This window comes from Coregonus lavaretus (genome assembly GCF_964263955.1).
Source record: "Coregonus lavaretus genome assembly, chromosome: 9".
NCBI lineage: Eukaryota > Metazoa > Chordata > Actinopteri > Salmoniformes > Salmonidae > Coregonus > Coregonus lavaretus.
This window is the reverse complement of record NC_139996.1, coordinates 49,968,807-49,989,858: the sequence shown is the minus strand read 5'-3', so window position 1 is coordinate 49,989,858 and position 21,052 is coordinate 49,968,807. Positions and strand designations below refer to the sequence as shown.

General features: G+C 42.6%; 1 protein-coding gene across 1 annotated transcript in view; it reads right to left on the bottom strand.

The window, feature by feature from the left end:
- LOC311134424 (sperm axonemal maintenance protein CFAP97D1) overlaps positions 1–18,972 on the bottom strand; it is a gene marked incomplete at both ends in the record, with an annotated part of 32,320 nt that extends 13,348 nt beyond the window's left edge. Inside the window, 4 exons of the mRNA XM_084168103.1 lie at positions 10,478–10,661; positions 17,254–17,372; positions 18,594–18,674; positions 18,880–18,972. Coding sequence (XP_084024229.1) covers positions 10,478–10,661; positions 17,254–17,372; positions 18,594–18,674; positions 18,880–18,972 — 477 coding nt within the window. The remainder of the gene's footprint in view (positions 1–10,477; positions 10,662–17,253; positions 17,373–18,593; positions 18,675–18,879) is intronic.
- Between the last annotated feature and the right edge of the window lie 2,080 nt (positions 18,973–21,052).

Sequence of the window (21,052 nt, the reverse complement as noted above, 5' to 3'; positions counted from 1 at the left end):
GGGGTACCACCCAGAAAGCAATGGGCAGGTTGAACGAGTCAACCAGGATGTGGGTAGGTTTCTGAGGTCCTATTGCCAGGACCGGCCGGAGGAGTGGTCTAGGTATATCCCCTGGGCAGAGATGGCCCAGAACTCTCTCCGCCACTCCTCCACCAATTTAACACCTTTCCAGTGTGTTTTAGGTTATCAGCCGGTCCTGGCACCATGGCACGAGAGCCAGATCGAGGCCCCTGCGGTGGATGAGTGGATTTGGCGCTCGGAGGAGACGTGGGACGCTGCCCATGTCCATCTGCAGCGGGCCATCCGTCAACAAAAGGGGAGCGCCGATCGCCACCGCAGTGAGGGACCGGTATACGCACCGGGAGATCGAGTCTGGCTCTCGACTCGAAACCTGCCCCTCCACCTGCCCTGCCGGAAGCTGGGTCGGCGGTTTGTGGGGCCCTTTAAAGTCCTGAGAAGATTGAACGAGGTGTGTTACAGGTTACAATTGCCTATTGAGTACAAGAATATTAACCCCTGGTTCCATGTGTCTCTTCTCAGGCCGGTGGTAGCTGGCCCACTCCAAGAACATGAGATAGGAGAGACCCCTCCGCCCCCTTTGGACATCGAGGGGGTCCCGGCGTACAGAGTCCGGACCATCTTGGACTCGAGGCGCCGGATGGGTGGTCTCCAGTATCTCGTGGAGTGGGAGGGGTACGGTCCGGAGGAACGGTGCTGGGTGCCTAGGAGGGACATCCTAGATCCATCCCTCCTGACGGAGTTCCACCATGGGCATCCCACGCGCCCGGGTCCGCGTCCTCCTGGCCGTCCCCGAGGCCGGGGTCGGCGCACGGCTGGGGCCGCGCGTCAAGGGGGGGGTACTGTCACGGATTCTGCCGAGGCTGCTCCTCCTCCTGGTTCGGGCAGGCTTCGGCGTTCGTCGTCCCCGGAGTACTAGCTGCCACCGTTGAATGTTTCTATGTGTGATTGCTTTTGTCTGTCTGTCACACCTGTGTCCGTTTGTGTCTGATTACGTGTTCTATAAGTGCCTGTGTTGTATTGGTTAGGTTGTGTGTTGTTTTCCGCCTGTCCGTAGTGCTGCGTGTTTTGTATTTGTTTTCTTGTTTATTTGTTATACGCATGGTTTGCGTATTGCTCGCCTCGGTTTTGTTGTTGAGGCCGTTTACTGTATTTTTTGCCCAGTGGTTTTCACAGTAAACTTTGTTGGACTAAACTTCGGTGTCCTGCGCCTGACTTCCACACTCCATACACCCCAGCCCTTGACAAACATCATTAACCAAACGTGGAATCAGTCAGAAAACACACCTCCAAGACTGAAATCTCGTTTTTCAAATGAGCAACAGAAAAACACACGGGCCAATCGGTGTGTTCAGTGGCTCTTTAAGCTAAATTATTTATTTACAGTCTGTGTACGGCATACATTTTACTATTCCATACAACTCAATGGTAAAACGGCCTGTTTCCACAACAATAATATCCTACACTAAATTCCTTAAGTCTTTTGAAGTGTTAAGCAGATGAGACAGTACCTACAGTATTAATCAACACAGCATGTACAAGTCCTCATGTATATACACAGTCATGTTTGCAAAAGACCCAAGTTGCCCCAACACTGAATCCTCATCATCATAATCATCATCATTCAAGTGTTCATCATCCCCAAAACCTCAGTGATGATAGACAGTAGGGCTATTGCATGTCTCATGCAGTAATGGGCAGAGCAGAAAAACTGTCCTCAATTCAGAAAAGTAAGGGAAATGCACTCAGAATGTTGCTGATGATGTTGTCAGGGTTACCCTCATTGGCTGATGTGCAATAAACAGACACTCCCATGAACACCTGTGTGCGCCATTTCAAGTGCAAGGTCATGTCATTTGTCTCTCAGGTTTTGCCTATGCTCTTCACTGACCAGCCTATGTCTTGGTTGTAATTGTTGTCCTGCATGCCTCTCCAAAGGACTTGAATTGCCCTCACATACAGTGGGGAAAAAAAGTATTTAGTCAGCCACCAATTGTGCAAGTTCTCCCACTTAAAAAGATGAGAGAGGCCTGTAATTTTCATCATAGGTACACGTCAACTATGACAGACAAAATGAGAAAAAAAAATCCAGAAAATCACATTGTAGGATTTTTAATGAATTTATTTGCAAATTATGGTGGAAAATAAGTATTTGACTCCAACTCTGTGAGCAACCATGAAAACGTCTCTACAGGATCAGATGACACCTTCTTCAATGCCAGTCTGATGTTGTCCCTGTCAGGACTTTTCATCGACTCAACACATTGCCGCATGCCCAGGTGCTTCATTATGCTCTTGCTTGTAGCCTTGGAAGCTGTAGCTGTGACGGCCAGTACAGGAACTGGTAGGAGTGACCGCAGCTCGCCAACCATTGCACACCACTTCAGAAAAGTTTTGTCTAATCTTGATTATTGTCCAGTCGTGTGGTCCAGTGCTGCAAGGAAATACCTAGTAAAGCTGCAACTGGCCCAAAACAGAGTGGCAGGTCTTGCTCTTCATTGTAATCAGAGGGCTGATATAAATACTATGCATGCCAGTCTCTCTTGGCTAAAAGTTGAGGAGAGACTGACTGCATCACTGCTTCTTTTTAGAAGAAACATGAATGTGTTGAAAATCCCAAATTGTTTGCATAGTCAACTTACACATAGCTCTGACACATACGCTACCCCACCAGACATGCCACCAGGGGTATTTTCACAGTCCCCAAATCCAGAACAAATTTAAGAAAGCATACAGTATTATATAGAGCCATTATTGCATTTAAGTCCGTTCCATCTCATATTGCTCAAATAAACAGTAAACCTGGTTTCAAAAAGCAGATAAAGCAACACCTCACGACGCAATGACTCTCCCCTATTTGACCTAGATAGTTTGTGTGTATGTATTGATATGTAGGCTACGTGTGCCTTTAAAAAAAAAAATTGTAGTTCTGTCCTTGAGCAGTTCTTGTCTATTAATGTTCTTTATTATGTAATATTTCATGTTTGTGTGGACCCCAGGAATTGTACCTGCTGCTAATTGTAAACAGCAGCTAATGGGGATCCTAATAAAATACCAAACATTTACAACAGCAAATTTCAATTAAAAAAATATATAATTTCTGCGTTTTCGTCTTTTGAGCTTCTAGTCATGAAATTTATGCAGCCTACTCAATCACTTTTTATAGCTACTGTTTACAGGCCTCCTGGGCCATATACAGCGTTCCTCACTGAGTTCCCGAAATTCCTATCGGACCTTGTAGTCATGGCCAGTGCTTAATTTGTCAATTTGGAGGTGCCAGAACAAAAAATGAGCCCAAGAGGGGGGTGACCCAGTGTGCTCTGAGGTACTAGAACGCATGAAAAAATAGCTCCTTTATAAAAAAGCATTGCATGCATTATCATGCTTTTGTGTCCTGGCATAGATCAGTACAGTAGAGGCGCTTGCAGAAGTTACATACGAAGAATAATCACAGACCTCTTAGCAAAGAAGCAGAAAAGGGTATTCTTCCCATCCATCAGGCCCTGGTTGAAAATGGGGCTTTGATCCCATGCCCAAATTCTCCCTGTAACACCCCTATTTTACCTGTTAGGAAGCCATCTGGTGAATATCGTTTAATGCAAGATCTTAGAATAGGTAATGATGCTGTTCACGCAAGAGCACCCCTGGTTCCAAACACAGTTACTATTCTTTCCCAAGTTCCCCTGGGAGCGGTTGTTTTTCGGTTATAGATTTGGCTAATGCATTTTTCAGCGTCCCTATTGACCCTGGGTCACAGGATTGGTTCTCTTTTACGTTTCTTGGGAAAAAATAGACTTGGACGGTGATGCCACAAGGCTATGTTGAATCACCTACCATTTTTGCCCAGGAAATAGTGAGGAACCTGGAAGGTTTTATTCCCCCTGCAGGTAGTACTGTGGTTCAATACTTTGATGACCTGTTGGTCTGTTCCTCATCTGAGGAAATCCGTCATTAAGATACTAAGGCATTGTTGATTTTCTTAGCTGAAAATGGTCATAAAGCTTCCCCCTCTAAGATGCAGTTGTGTAGAAGTTCTGTTAAATGTTTGGGTTATGACATTACTTCAGAGGGTTGCACACTCTCTAAAGTGTTACACCCTGATCTGTTTCACCTGTCTTGTGCTTGTCTCCACCCCCCACCAGGTGTCTCCCATTTTCCCCATTATCCCGTGTGTATTTATACCTGCGTTTTCTGTTTGTCTGTTGCCAGTTCATCTTATAAAGATAGGCTTGAGGTGATAAAGTCCCTGCCTAAACCTGTCACTAAGCAGCACATTATGTCGCTGTTGGGAGTGGCTGGCTACTGTCGCCCATGGTTGAAAGACTATGTGGAGACAGTACAGCCTCTGCAGGATTGTATTTATGGCAGAAAGATGGAAATGTCTGAAGTGGTGGAATGGACACCTGAGGTTGAATTAGCCTTGATTAAGTTAAAGCAGGCTCTAATGTCGACCCCCTGTTTGGGTTTGCCTGACCACACCAAACCATTCCATCTTTTTGACTCTGAGAATCATGGGTTTATGTCTGCTGTGTTGACACAATACCACAGAGTTGGCTATAGGCCTGTGGGGTACTACTCTAAGCGTTTAGACACTGTTATCCGAGGCATGGTTTCCTGCCTCCGCTCTGTTGCTGCGGCAACTGAGGCAGTTTTGGCATGTTCTGATATTGTAGCAATGACTGAGCTGATGGTGCATGTTCCCCATGCGGTTCATGCCATTATTACACAGGCTAAAACTGCCCATCTTACACCTGCCAGATTGCTAGATTATCAGAACAGCCTGTTATCAGAACAGCCTCTACTCTCTTCCCTACAGCTGATGCCGGTGAAGAACATGACTGTGAATTGACAATTGAGGTTGACTGTAGCCCTAGGCTTGACCTAAAAGACGTTCCTCTTTTGAATTCGGACTTTGAGTTTTTTGTGGATGGCTCTGCCCAGCGAAATGACAAGGGTGAACCTTTAGTAGGCTATTCTGTTGTCACCGCTGTTCAAACTGTGGAAAGTGCTAGACTTCCCCCTAACTTGTCTGCTCAGGCAGCAGAGTTATTTGGTTTAACCAGTACATGTATTTTGACTAAGGATTGCTCTGTTAATACCTACACTGATAGTAGATATGCATTTGGTATTGTGCACAATTTTGGCATGTTGTGGAAGAATAGAGGATTTTTTACTTCGTCTGGAAAAGCTATTACTCATAGTGATCTTGTCTCCTCTTTGCTGATGGCCATTCAGCTCCCTTCATCTATTGCAGTGGTTAAGTGCCAAGCACACACTTCTGCAAAGGGCAGTGTTTTTCAAGGGAACGCTAAAGCTGATTGTGTGGCCAAGCTGGCTGCTTCCTCTTCTGTTTCCCCCCTTCTACAGATGGCAGCAGTTCCTGTTCCCACTAACCCCTTCTCTCCTAATGATGTTGTTGTTTTGCAGGCAGCAGCTTTTGCGACTGAGAAATGCAGTGGGCTGAACACTGTCACAAGGGCACCTCAGGTATATGGCTTGATGATTCTAATAGACCTGCCATGCCCCGTTGTACTTTACAATATCTTGCTAAGTTGTCACATGGTCAAGACCATGTGTCAAAAGGAGGGATGGTGGATCTTGTAAATAAATATTGGAGTGCAGCAGGATTTACTGTGTTTGCCCCCCAAAAATTGTAAGAAGTGTGTGATCTGTATGACTAATAGTATCCCCGTGTCCCATCCCAGGCCAGATGGCCCCTTTGAGCACTTGATGATGGACTCCATTGAGTTGACCCCTTGTGAGTGGAACAATTATTGTTTGGTGGTTGTTGACATATTTTCAAAATGGATTGAATCTTTTCCTTGCAGGAGAGCCACAGCGGCAGCTGTGGCAAAGGCTCTTCTGAGAGAGATCATACCAAGGTGGGGTCTACCATCAAAAGTCTCCTCTGACAATGGTCGACATTTTGTGAATGAGATTGTTCAGTCCCTGTCAGAGGCTTTACAGGTTGATTTGAGAACCCATTGTGCCTATCATCCTCAATCTGTGGGTGCGGTAGAATGGGCAAACCAAACCCCCAAAACGAAATTGATTAAACTGATTGGTGAAACAAGCCTGACATGGGTGAAAGTGCTTCCATTGGCACTGATGAGCATGAGAGGCAGATCCCACACAGTGACTGGTCTCTCTCCCCATGAGGTGCTGACAGGGCGACCCATGAGAATGACTAACACGCCATTTCCTCAAAACAGGTTGACATTGCAGGGAATGGAAGAAGACATGGTAGCATACTGTGTCTCACTTAACAATGTTCTTAAGACTCTCATCCCATGGGTGAAGGCTTCTCTGCCCAACCTATCAAGAGGAACTGAGCATTGTCTGTGCCCTGGAGACTTCGTGGTGGTAAAAGACTACAGAAGGAATAGCTGGAAGGATCCTTGTTGGAGAGGACCATATCAGGTTTTGCTGACCACCCCAACTGCGGTAAAGGTAGCTGAGAGGGACACCTGGATTCATGTCTCATACTGCAGATGAGTTCCTGCCCCTGAGGAGGATGGCAGGAGTCCCATCCCTTAGGCTGTGTGGCCTGCCTGTCTGGATCTGCACCATTGTGTTGATTGGAACAGTTGGTTGCCCTCCAGTGGGTGACCGATCAGGTGAAGATGAAAGTCCCGAGCCAAAGGGACCACTGCAGACCCGGAGTAGTGGTCCAGAAGGAGAAGTCAGCCAAAGGATAAGAAAAGTAAAAAAGGTCAAGATGAGGGAGGGAATCTGTTCCTCCCTCTCAAGATGAAATGGTGGCAAATGTCACCTCAAATAAGACTTCTTGTTGGGTACCTGGGTTGGGTCCAGTGGGAGTAGGTAAGGGTCTCCCATATGTAGGGGTTCCCTTAGGGGTTGACTTAACTATTCAACTGTCCTCAATTTTGTCATAGGTCAATTCCCTCCCCAAAGAATCCCTACCCCATGACTTATTTTGTGACGTACAATGTTATTGTCAGCCTTGTATATCCTAGACCAAACAATTGCAGTAACCCACCCATCCCTATCGTAGGATCCCTGGTATCCCCCTGGTGTATAGAGGAAATGGGAGTAACCATTTGGGTGAAAATGTTTGTAACTTTACTATGTTGGTTAATGGTAGCAATAACTGCTCTCTTGAAGTACATGATTCTGTTACAGGAGCACCAGGAAATGTGAGTTATACTATTTCTGTCTACAATAAGTATATCACACTGAAAGGAGCCCCAAATGGTACCTACTGGTTGTGTGGCCGATTTGCTTATTATAGTTTACCACCTATGCTACCAGTCAAATGTTTGGACACACCTACTCATTCAAGGGTTTTTCTTCATTTTTAATATTTTCTACATTGCAGAATTATAGTGAAGACATCAAAACTATGAAATAACACTTATGGAATCATGTAGTAACAAAAAAAGTGTTAAACAAATCAAAATATATTTTATATTTGAGATTCTTCAAATAGCCACCCTTTGCCATGATGACAGCTTTTTACACTCTTGGCATTCTCTCAACCAGCTTTTCTTGGGCCAAGAAACACGAGCAACGGACATTAGACCGGTGGAAATGTATCCTTTGGTCTGGAGTCCAAATTTGAGATTTTTGGTTCCAATCGCCATGTCTTTGTGAGACACGGTGTGGGTGAACGGATGATCTCCGCATGTGTATTTCCCACCGTAAAGCATGGAGGAGGAGGTGTTATGGTTAGGGGGTGCTTTGCTGGTGACACTGTCTGTGATTTATTTAGAATTCAAGGCACACTTAACCAGCATGGCTACCACAGAATTCTGCAGCGATACGCCATCCCATCTGGTTTGGGCTTAGTGGGACTATCATTTGTTTTTTAACAGGACAATGGCCCAACACACCTCCAGGCTGTGTAAGGGCTATTTTACCAGGAAGGAGAGTGATGGAGTGCTGCATCAGATGACCTGGCCTCCACAACCCCCCGACCTCAACCCAATTGAGATGGTTTGGGATGAGTCGGACGGCAGAATGAAGGAAAAGCAGCCAACAAGTGCTCAGCATATGTGGGAACTCCTTCAAGACTGTTGGAAAAGCATTCCAGGTGAAGCTGGTTAAGAGAATGCCAAGAGTGTCCAAAGTTATTATTTGTAAGGAAAACAACAACGAAGGCAATTGCGAACGCCAGCCAGAAAATGTGCCAGTTCGTGCAATACTGTGCAAATGTCTGCATACTTGATCTGCGGAAACACTGGGGAAGTGCTTGGGCTCTCATTGAAGAGAGAAGTTTGTCTGGCTCAGTAAAGCCTCAAACATAAATTGTCCGCAACACTGAAATGGGCTACTTCTATTTTTAATTAAAGAGGAGGCGGAACACACCTCAATTCAGACAGTTGTTAGAAAATAAATATTGTTTGAAAATAATTTGAAATTGACAAATTGAAACATAGCCTATAGATAATTAGCAATCAGCGCGTGTTAATAGTCCTGTTGCGTAACAATCACATTTTGGAACAGTGAGTGCATTCTGACATCACATGCATAAAACAACTCATGCTGGGGTGACCGTTAGAGATATTTGTAACTCACGTGTGAAAAGGTTAAAACATTACTCATTGCTTCAAGCCATACCTTGCCACACCCACCAAACAGGATCAAACGTACAGTTGAAGTCGGAAGTTTACATATACCTTAGTCAAATACATTTAAACTCAGTTTTTCACAATTCCTGACATTTAATCCTAGTAAAAACTCCCTGTCTTAGGTCAGTTAGGATCACCACGTTATTTTAAGAATGTGAAATGTCAGAATAATAGTAGACAGAATGATTTATTTAGCACATTCCCATTGGGTCAGAAGTTTACATACACTCAATTAGTATTTGGTAGCATTGCCTTTCAATTGTTTAACTTGGGTCAAACATTTTGGGTAGCCTTCCACAAGCTTCCCACAATAAGTTGGTGGAATTTTGGCCCATTCCTCCTGACAGAGCTGGTGTAACTGAGTCATGTTTGTTGCTCGCACACGCTTTTTCAGTTCTGCCCACACATTTTCTATAGGATTGAGGTCAGGGCTTTGTGATGGCCACTCCAATACCTTGACTTTGTTGTCCTTAAGCCATTTTGCCACAACTTTGGAAGTATGCTTGGGGTCATTGTCCATTTGGAAGACCCATTTGCGACCAAGCTTTAACTTCCTGACTGGTCTTGAGATGTTGCTTCAATATATCCACATAATTTTCCTTCCTCATGATGCCATCTATTTTGTGAAGTGCACCAGTCCCTCATGCAGCAAAGCACCCCCACAGCATGATGCTGCCACCCCCATGCTTCACGGTTGGGATGGTGTTCTTCGGCTTGCAAGCAACCCCCTTTTTCCTCCAAACATAACAATGGTCATTATGGCCAAACAGTTCTATTTTTGTTTCATCAGACCAGAGGACATTTCTCAAAAAAGTACAATCTTTGTCCCCATGTGCAGTTGCAATCCGTAGTTTGGCTTTTTTATGGCGGTTCTGGAGCAGTGGCATCTTCCTTGCTGAGCGGCCTTTCAGGTTATGTCAATATAGGACTCGTTTTACTGTGGATATAGACACTTTTGTACCTGTTTCCTCCAGCATCTTCACAAGGTCCTTTGCTGTTGTTCTGGGATTGATTTGCACTTTTCGCACCAAAGTACGTTCATCTCTAGGAGACAGAACGCGTCTTCTTCGTGAGCGGTATGATGGCTGCGTGGTCCCATGGTGTTTATACTTGCGTACTATTGTTTGTACAGATGACCATGCTACCTTCAGGCGTTTGGAAATTGCTCCCAAGGATGGACCAGACTTGTGGAGGTCTACAACTTTTTTTCTGAGGTCTTGGCTGATTTCTTTTGATTTTCCCATGATGTCAAGCAAAGAGGCACTGAGTTTGAAGGTAGGCCTTGAAATACATCCACAGGTACACCTCCAATTGACTCAAATTATGTAAATTAGCCTATCAGAAGCTTCTAAAGCCATGACATCATTTTCTGGAATTTTCCAAGCTGTTGAAAGGCACAGTCAACTTAGTGTATGTCAACTTCTGACCCACTGGAATTGTGATACAGTGAATTATAAGTGAAATAATCTGTCTGTAAGCAATTGTTGGAAAAATGTATTGTGTCATGCACAAAGTAGATGTCCTAACTGACTTGCCAAAACTATAGTTTGTTAACAAGAAATTTGTGGAGTGGTTGAAAAACGAGTTTTAATGACTCCAACTTAAGTGTATGTAAACTTCCGACTTCAACTGTAGGTCAAAGTCTGTTCAAGAAAGTTTTGGGGAAACGTGTAGTTCAGTACAAAATGATCTGCAACATAGCAAACGTTCAAGCGAACTGAACGCACCTCAGTTTTACAAACAGGAATTCAGGTCAAGTCAGTTTTGCCTGAATCAATTAATGCATGAAAATTCTGCTTCCGGTTTCTCGCCTATCTCAGAGAGGAAAACAATGTTCCTATAAAGGACTTGTATCACATTGATCGCACCTGTTTGTTGGCGACTCCACGAGGGTAACGAGCGATGTCATCACGTCTGCGCTCCACCCTCTCCCAGTCGTCCAACCAGAGCTGGCGACGGTAGTCAGATTCACGGGCCGTGATTCGCTGGTAGATGGCCTGGTTCTGACTAGTCACCTGCAGCAGCTCATGCCTCCTCTTCTCAGCGTTCAGACTACAGGACCGAGAGAGAGACCCAGAATGTTTAGTTCTGTCTTCCACGCATCACTATGTATGCTCAGTGTAAACTACCATCATCCAAGGTACTATGACTTTAGCCAAAGGGTCTGGACCTTTATGGCACAGGAAGTAGTGCACTCATCCTTGACAGAATTTCCTATTGAGCATTTTGTATAGGGCATTGTAACACTTTTAAAGGTATACTCAGTAGAATGGCGTTACCATGAGCAGTACCACAGATATTGTGATGAGCGAGATGCAAGACTTCGCTCTCACACAGTCACACAGCATATCTGCATATGTGCACGGAATCGCTTCACGCTGTTACAGTGTGGTAGCAACGGGACCAAAACAGTGGAGAAGTTTAGTCTTGCGTCAATGCTCTTAGTTGTTGCGGAAATTAACCCACTATACTGTTTACTTTGTTTACCAGCTCAGTGGCCTAGTGGTTAGACTGTCCGCCGTGAAATTGGGGAAGGTTGTGGGTTCGATCCCTGGCCGAGTCATACCAAAGACTCTAAAATTGGACCTGATGCCTCTGCTTGGCACTCAGCATTAAGGAGATGGATTGACTAGCGTCCCTGGGGTGTATTTGTACAGCAAGCTGCCTCACGCTACAGAAACAGGAGATAGGCTTATGGCCCGTTCTGGCTCGGACAAGGCTTACTTGTTATAACACTTTGCTTCAAACAGCATCATGCTGCCTGCTTGTAATGTTTTTATAGTTATAGATGTTTATGGGCAGCGATTAGTACTTATGGCATGCATTATAGAGCATTATGCATAGATCATAACGCATTATGAATGCGCTTGTAATGCATTATGAAAAGGGTATTCACAGGAAGTGTCTAGCAGGAAGCATGACTATCCAAGGGAGTCAGCCAGCCCAATACCAGGTACTGTTCACAGACAGCTCCATCTGCAGCTCAATAATTCAACAAGGGGCCATGTCAAGATTGGTTACATTAATGATTTGATGAGGCAACAGAAGAGTGCACTGGCAAAAATAATTTTCGGAAATCGAGTACGCTTTAAATACCAGGATGTTCTACTCATTTCGGTTTTTCATCTAGTAGAATTTGCTGCACACTTTTCGGGAATTTCTTTTTTTAAATGATCACGTCTATTTAATTGTAACGTTACATATCTGAAAACAGATCTGCAGCTGCATACCATGCCTTTAGCTAGCTACCTGCTTTAGTAGGACTATAGGAGTCCAATAAGACTGGTTCCAAAATCTGATAGGATTTTTCTATTGGATTCTTGTATTAGGATCCTATAAGTTAAAATCCTATAGAATAGAATCCAATAGGAGTCCAATAGGACTGGTTCCAAAATCTGATAGGATTTTTCTATTGGATTCTTGTATTGGAATTCCATAAGATCCTATAAGATTCAATACTATAGGATATAATCCCATAGGAGTCCAATAGGACTGGTTCCAAAATCTGATAGTATTTTTCTATTGGTCATACATATCATTGGTTTTGTACCATTGATTTTGTCATACCCACTGGCGGTCTTAGGACTTCTACCATCATACTCAAATGGCAGGGAAAATTTGGAGCGGTCTCTGTATAAAAGTTGCTGGCCTCACACCTATACATGGATTTGAGAGTCAACTACCACTCAAATAACAGCCAAACCTTGTCAGTGTTTATTTCCTATGGCGGGCCGAGATTCGTTGTCCGCACCCCCACAAAAATCGAATTAGCATAATAAAAAAATCCCCATAAAAATCTGTCAGTTTAAGCTACAGATATCTTTTGCATTGGATGTGTCTCAATCCACCGCATCCACCGATGTCACACTTCTGCATCTGCGGTGAAAGGTGACAGAGCTAGAGCGGTGTTTGTCAGACCATGAGACATCCCGAAAATCGGTCTTCTCACAAAATCGTCTGTAGCGTCCAAACGGATTTGGTCAAGACCCCACAAGCATCTTGGGACTCGTCTAAAGTTGGTACAGCCGATTTGCCAACTTCTGTCTGTAGAGTCCGAACAGTTTGGGCTACACACCCCTCTGTCGAAAGGTGAGACTCTCACAAACACGTACAGTACCAGTCAAGAGTTTGGACAAACCTACTCATTCAAGGGTTTTCTTTATTTTTCCTATTTTCTACATTGTAGAATAATAGTGAAGACATCAAAACTATGAAATAACACATATCGAATCATGTATTAACCAAAAAAGTGTTAAACAAATCAAAATATATTTTATATTTGAGATTCTTCAAATAGCCACCCTTTGCCTTGATGACAGCTTTGCACACTCTTGGCATTCTGTCAACCAGCTTCATGAGGTAGTCACCTGGAATGCATTTCAATTAACAGGTGTGCCTTCTTAAAAGTTAATTTGTGGAATTTCTTTCCTACTTAATGCGTTTGAGCCAATCAGTTGTGTTGTGACAAGGTAGGGGGGTATACAGAAGATAGCCCTATTTGGTAAAAGACCAAGTCCATATTATGGCCAGAACAGCTCAAATAAGCAAAGAGAAATTACAGTCCATCATTACTTTAAAACATGAAGGTCAGTCAATACGGAAAATTTCAAGAATTTTGAAAGTTTCTTCAAGTGCAGTCGCAAAAACCATTAAGCGCTTTGATGAAACTAGCTCTCATGAGGACCGCCACAGGAAAGGAAGACCCAGAGTTACCTCTGTTGCAGAGGATAAGTTCATTAGAGTTACCAGCCTCAGAAATTGCATGTGTAGTTCCCACCATAAAGCATGGAGGAGGAGGTGTGATGTTGTGGGGTGCTTTGCTGGTGACACTGTCTGTGATTTATTTAGAATTCAAGACACACTTAACCAGCATGCTACCACAGCATTCTGCAGTGATACGCCATCCCATCTGGTTTGGGCTTAGTAGGACTATCATTTGTTTTTCAACAGGACAATGATTTGACATTGGGCTATTTATCAAAAGTTATTGTCAACGGGAAGCAGTGACAGTTCATTTTCAACTACAGTTCATTTTCAACTAATGTTTTAGGAATATAAATTGAACTTTCAACGTCCAGTTCCAATAGTATTCTACATAATTAGGTAAAAACTGCTGAATGTGTCTAAAAACATGATGTGATTGACTTATTTTTATGATCTACCAGAAATCATGAAAACAGGTTTGACTCGCCTATAATAAGGTACATATATTCAGCAATAACAAACAAGATAAACATTTCGCATCTGCTATAGCAATACAGTGACTCAAAAATGACATAGAAATGGCAACAACTTAGCTAGCTAGCTAGATAGTCAGCTGACAGGCTAAATGTGTCTAACAGTAGTCTCTTAGCCAGCATAAAATCGAGTGCACAAAATGCTATATAATGACGAAAATATGACTAAAACATTGACTTTGTCAGGAAACAAATACTGTACTCACAGTTTTGCATTCACACACAGTGTAGCTCAGTTGGTAGAGCACGGCGCTTGCAACGCCAGGGTTGTGGGTTCGATTCCCACGGGGAGACAGTATGAGATAAATGTATGCACTCACTAACTATAAGTCGCTCTGGATAAGAGCGTCTGCTAAATGACTAAAATGTAAATGTAAATGAATGATAAAACAGTTTGAATAATAATGTTAGAAAACTGGAGATTCTCTGCAAAGGTTGAGAGCTAAACTTGGGAGTTAATTAACACTGTACGCTTGTGCTAGCTGTGATGTCATCAGTCTTAAAACATTTGACTACAGTGGGCTAAATCAGGGTCATACAGTGTTTCTTGGTGTTCTTAAACAAATCTACTTTGCCGCAAAAGTATACACCTCACACACATGGTTATGGGCTTAAAAAAAGAAGACACCTGTACAATGTCAGATATAGAGTTGAAATGTATTCAGTTTTAAGTTTGCATCTCAATATTACACTTTATATACATCACAGAAGACTGAAATATAACAAAACTGTTTGACATAGAAACTGGATTTTTTCATTTAAAAAAAGAATCATGTTTATTAATTATGAAATAATGAAAAATATTAGTAACATTCCACCCATGAGGCCACTAGGTCATTTGACTGCAGGAAAAGGCTACAGGGACAGGCTTTCTTACAGATGAATAAAACAGAAATGAATATAGAACTGCTGTTCTGGTCAACGAAAATGTTATAATTAATGTTGTTGTATTGTACTGGAACTAATGACAACAAACTATAATTTAATGGGTTCAATTAAGAAAAAAAGTTATAATAGGATTTTGATTGGGGTGCCAGAATCCTAGAAGACTAGTCCAATAGGAAAAACTCCAGGCCCCAGAAAAGACACGTACAAATTTTGCCAGACCACTTTTGAACCTGTGGTGCCACCTCTGCCTTTTGTTAATAAAATACTTTTCCTGCTTACAGATGCCTCTGTACGTAATAAATTATAGTTTTTAATCCCGGTGCTGAGTTAATGCGAGTTAATATGTAGCGGCTAATTGTATAGCTAGTAGGCTATGTGTTTTTAGAGCGACTGAGGTGAATGAAGCTACAGCAACCAATGTGATAATGGCTGGGGTAATTTTTGCTTGTTACTTAAACAAATATCTCTCTGATCTTTTAACTTATCTCTTGAATCTTAAAAGCCCTTAAAATATCTTAAAAACCCATCTAGGGAATGGTGCAGTAAATCAGTGTAAAGTAGTCCTAATGGTGATATTATGGTGCAGTTTATGTTTATCTCACTGTTTAATATACAGTGAGGGAAAAAAGTATTTGATCCCCTGCTGATTTTGTACGTTTGACCACTGACAAAGAAATTATCAGTCTATAATTTTAATGGTAGGTTTATTTGAACAGTGAGAGACAGAATAACAACAACAAAATCCAGAAAAACGCATGTCAAAAATGTTATAAATTGATTTGCATTTTAATGAGGGAAATAAGTATTTGACCCCCTCTCAATCAGAAAGATTTCTGGCTCCCAGGTGTCTTTTATACAGGTAACGAGCTGAGATTAGCAGCACACTCTTAAAGGGAGTGCTCCTAATCTCAGCTTGTTATCTGTATAAAAGACACCTGTCCACAGAAGCAATCAATCAATCAGATTCCAAACTCTCCACCATCGCCAAGACCAAAGAGCTCTCCAAGGATGTCAGGGACAAGATTGTAGACCTACACATGGCTGGAATGGGCTACAAGACCATCACCAAGCAGCTTGGTGAGAAGGTGACAACAGTTGGTGTGATTATTAGCAAATGGAAGAAACACAAAATAACTGTCAATCTCCCTCGGCCCGGGGCTCCATGCAAGATCTCACCTCGTGGAGTTGCAACGATCATGAGAACGGTGAGGAATCAGCCCAGAACTACACGGGAGGATCTTGTCAATGATCTTAAGGCAGCTGGGACCATAGTCACCAAGAAAACAATTGGTAACACACTACGCCGTGAAGGACTGAAATCCTGCAGCGCCCGCAAGGTCCCCCTGCTCAAGAAAGCACATATACATGCCCGTCTGAAGTTTGCCAATGAACATCTGAATGATTCAGAGGAGAACTGGGTGAAAGTATTGTTGTCAGAATGGAGCTCTTTGGCATCAACTCAACTCGCCGTGTTTGGAGGAGGAATGCTGCCTATGACCCCAAGAACACCATCCCCACCGTCAAACATGGAGGTGGAAACATTATGCTTTGGGGGTGTTTTTCTGCTAAGGGGACAGGACAACTTCACCGCATCAAAGGGACGATGGACGGGGCCATGTACCGTCAAATCTTGGGTGAGAACCTCCTTCCCTCAACATGTCAATGACCCAAAAACACACAGCCAAGGCAACAAAGTAGTGGCTCAAGAAGAAGCACATTAAGGTCCTGGAGTGGCCTAGCCAGTCTCCAGACCTTAATCCCATAGAAAATCTGTGGAGGGAGCTGAAGGTTCAAGTTGCCAAACGTCAGCCTCAAAACCTTAATGACTTGGAGAAGATCTGCAAAGAGGAGTGGGACAAAATCCCTCCTGAGATGTGTGCAAACCTGGTGGCCAACTACAAGAAACGTCTGACCTCTGTGATTGCCAACAAGGGTTTTGCCACCAAGTACTAAGTCATGTTTTGCAGAGGGGTCAAATACTTATTTCCCTCATTAAAATGCAAATCAATTCATAACATTTTTGACATGCGTTTTTCTGGATTTTGTTGTTGTTATTCTGTCTCTCACTATTCAAATAAACCTACCATTAAAATTATAGACTGATAATTTCTTTGTCAGTGGGCAAACGTACAAAATCAGCAGGGGATCAAATACTTTTTTCCCTCACTGTATGTGTCAGTGTTGTAATTACAACACTCCCAATCCAATAAACAATTCAATAAATAAATGCAGAACTGAGTATCAGTACACCATTCTGTGAGGCATTATCTACAAAGAGGATTTGATGGATGGACAAGCCTTAAAAATCGTTTCATATTCCACCATATGTTTTCTTTTGACAAAGAATGTCCACAGTTAGTCGTCAAATACTCATTGATCCTATGAATAATGGACTCGACGTTATATAATATCACTGTACAACACAAGAGTATTACATTTCCTATAGAGAGTATTACCATGACACAGTGTCTGAGAGGTTTTTAAAGGTGACTTAACCGTGAAAGGTGAGTAGCCCGTACCTTCTCTCGGGATAATGGTTCCTGTGGTCGACCAGACCTTTGGACCGCACAATGTCAGACAGCTTGGAGGACAGGTGACGGTTGTCTCTCTCGATTGTGACCAGCCTCTCATCTTGTAACTGATTGATAAAAATAGACGTTGTAATGGCAGACATATCTCATTCGAAATATGTCAGATATTGACATTTAACCATATGTCACTTCAGGTGCCAGGTTATATTTCACTATATTATGACATTCTAACCTTGTTGGTAATGACTGTGCTATCAATAGACATTTATGACTGATATATGCATACATTATAATGGTTCAGATATTGAATGCCTACATTAGACACATACACATTGTAGTTGTAATGTAGCGGTTTTACAATTACAGTAGCGGTTTTACAATTACAGTAGCGGTTTTACAATTACAGTAGCGTTTTTACAAAAATGTTATACCCTTGTCTATGGCCATTTGTATGGCTATGATAGATGAAAATATATGTTTGTCTGTATACATGCTTTCACTTTATCTACTGTACTTCTTTCATATACAATCTGCAATTAAACTAAACGTTCTACTGCAATACTTTTTAACCTATAGTAACAATAATGGTGTGATAACACACTGAGTATACAAAACATGCTCTTTCCATGACATAGACTGACTAGGTGAGTCCAGGTGAAAGATATGAACACTTATTATGTCACTTGTTATATCCACTTCAATCAGTGTAGATGAAGGGGAGGAGACAGGTTAAATAAGTTTTTTAAGTCTTGAGACAATTGAGGCATGGATTGTTTATGTGTGCCATTCAGAGGGTGAATGGGCAAGATGAAATATTTAAGTGCCTTTGAACGGGGTATGGTAGTAGGTTCCAGGCGCATCGGTTTGTGTCAAGAACTACAACGCTGCTGGGTTTTTCCCTTCTGTATCAAGAATGGTCCACCACCTAAAGGACATCCAGCCAACTTGACACAACTGTGGGAAGCATTGGAGTCAACATAGGCCAGCATCCCTGTGGAACGCTTTCGACACCTTATAGAGTCCATGCCCCAATGAATCGAGGCTGTTCTGAGGGCAAAAGGCAGGGTTTGCAACTCAATATTATGAAGGTTTTCCTAATGTTTGGTATACTCAGTGTATGTGTATTGCGCTTTTCCATATACTTTATAAACAAATATATTACAATGATTTTTCAACCACCACTGTAAGGCAACATCATCAGCCCATTGTAACCTGTGTGTGTGTGTGTGTGTGTGTGTGTGTGTGTGTGTGTGTGTGTGTGTGTGTGTGTGTGTGTGTGTGTGTGTGTGTGTGTGTGTGTGTGTGTGTGTGTGTGTGTGTCCACTGACCTGGAGTTTCTTGAGTTTCAGCTGAACATGTGCAGGTGTTCTAATGCCCTTAGTGTCCACAATGGGCCTGGCCGTGCTCACCTGGAGGTGATGTTAGGTTAATGTTAGGTTGTTTTGGAAGTTAATGATGTAATCTATTGTTGATTTACGTCATTAATTTGGTGTGTGTAAGTAATGCCTAGGCTGATAATTAACACCTTAATAAATATGCACATGCACGCACATGTATTCACTTGTGTACTCGTCTACAAACACACAAACAAACGGACACACACTTATCTCATACCTTATTCCTATGCTCCTCATAGCTGGTCTGGTCCCACTTCTTCTGCAGGTACTTGTTCGTTGCAGGTTTCAGTGGTTGGTATGCCTTATGCATGTTTCAATTGTGTAGCTCTGGGCTTTCTGGCACTACAGGGCACCTGCCCATAAACCCCCCCCCCCTCCCCCCACACACACACACAAACACACACACACCCCACTCTCCAAGCAGGAGGTCCGACTAAGGCTCGCTCGGCCTAAGGCAGTTACCATGGCGCCATGACTCACCTGTATCTCCCTCACTAATGCTACTGTTTCTAATGTGGGCAGATTGGATGTCAATTAATTATTAGTGGACTGACTTACTCCCCACTGACTTAAATAAAGAGCTGCTCCAATCCAAACACAGGTCCTGAAGGCAATGGCTGCCACTAACATCAATGTCTGTTTAAGAAAAAAAAATTATAAAAATGTATGCACTCACTACTACAAGTAAATCTGGATAAGAGCGTCTGATAAATGATTAAAATGTTAAAGGTTTTACAAACTGGAGGCTAATTAATCAAAAGTCTCAGTTAGAGAGCTTAACACTTGACACATCCACATGACTATGGATGCTATATTTTGTTTAAAAAATAGATTTATGTACCTCAAAATGCATAAGTTGTTTCCACAAAATGCCAAACGGTGAAAGCAATTTCCAATCTAGATTGCTTGAGCACATTTTCCCAAATCATTATTCTCCTTTTCAAAATCGCTACTGTAAGAATATAGATTCTGTTGCAGTTTGGGGTTGTTGAATGAACCAGATCTTAAACCATTAATTTATTTTTATAGCTATGAATCGCTGTGCTACCATTTGTACACATATTGCATTCATATGAAAGCTGTACAGTTATACTGTATGATGAGACCAGTATAGAAGTCCCATCAACCAATACAGCCTCATCATATGCAGAGGGTCCTGACATGTTATTTTCAGTGTTATAGGTTGTTTATGTACAGTTTTAGGAATAGGTAAGTGTTGTAGGCCACAGCCAAACATTACATTTCCACTATATACATCCCACCCCTAGGTGGCAGCAGCCGGCGCCAGCAGGTGCTTGGAGACCATCAGCAAGGCTTGAGAAGAAGTGACTAATTATCATATGTACAGAAACTGCTGCAGTGTTACAATTGTAAAAAGTTTGGACACGTGGCAAGTGTTTGTCGAAGGAATACATATTTAGCAGTTGAAGGGTCAGATGAAGCATGTTGTTGTAATTGTGATGGGAATCACGTTCCCGAGTTCCTGGAGTGCCCTGTAAGTATGAACGAGGTCGCAGTTGCTAGGATCAGGGCTATCCAGCAGGTCTCCTATGTTGAGGCAGTGAAAATAACTGAAGGAGTGAGTAGAGATGAGATGGTAGTGGATGTCCCACAGTCTGCAGTGAATGCCATGCAGGAGAAGGATCCCGACACACTAACAGTGAAGACTTTATTGCATTTATAGAGCAAGTGATAAATTGCACTAGTCAAACAAACAAAAATCTAAGAAGTTAGACATCATTGTGAAGGCGGCAAATAGATTTCTGGATCTCCAGGACTTTAAAGCCATAATGTTACAGAGAATTCCTGGTGTGGTTGGGGCCCGGCGTCTGATGCACTGGGTGAATGGAGAAAAATAAAGTCTGTCGGGCCTGTTTTTTTTGATAAAGAGCAAATATCTACGCATATGAAGCTTGGTTATGTAAGATACGGCGTAAGAGCTTTGTCCCCAAACCACTTCAGTGTAAGAATTGTAAAGGATTTGGCCATGTTTCAAGTGTGTGCGACGAACAGAGTATACTGAAGAACGATGTGTAGAAGGACGACGGTGTTGCAATTGTGGTGGGGATCATGATCCTGAGTTCCTGGAGTGCCCTGTAAGGGTGAAGGAAATTGAGGGGGCAAAAGTTAGAGCGGTCAATCAAATCTCCAACGTGGAAGCGATTAAAAGCATTGAGAAAACGAGTGACGCTAGTGAAGATATGGTAGTCGATACACCACAGCCTGTAGTAAATGTTTGCTGCCAGACAAAAGATACCCTGTGTGTTTAAAAAAGTGGATTTTGTTGCGTTCATTGCCACAGTTATGAACTGTACAGAGCAAGTCTCAAAGAAGGCAAAGAAACTGGACATTATTGTGGCTGTGGCAGAAAAGTTTTTGGGACTCAAGGA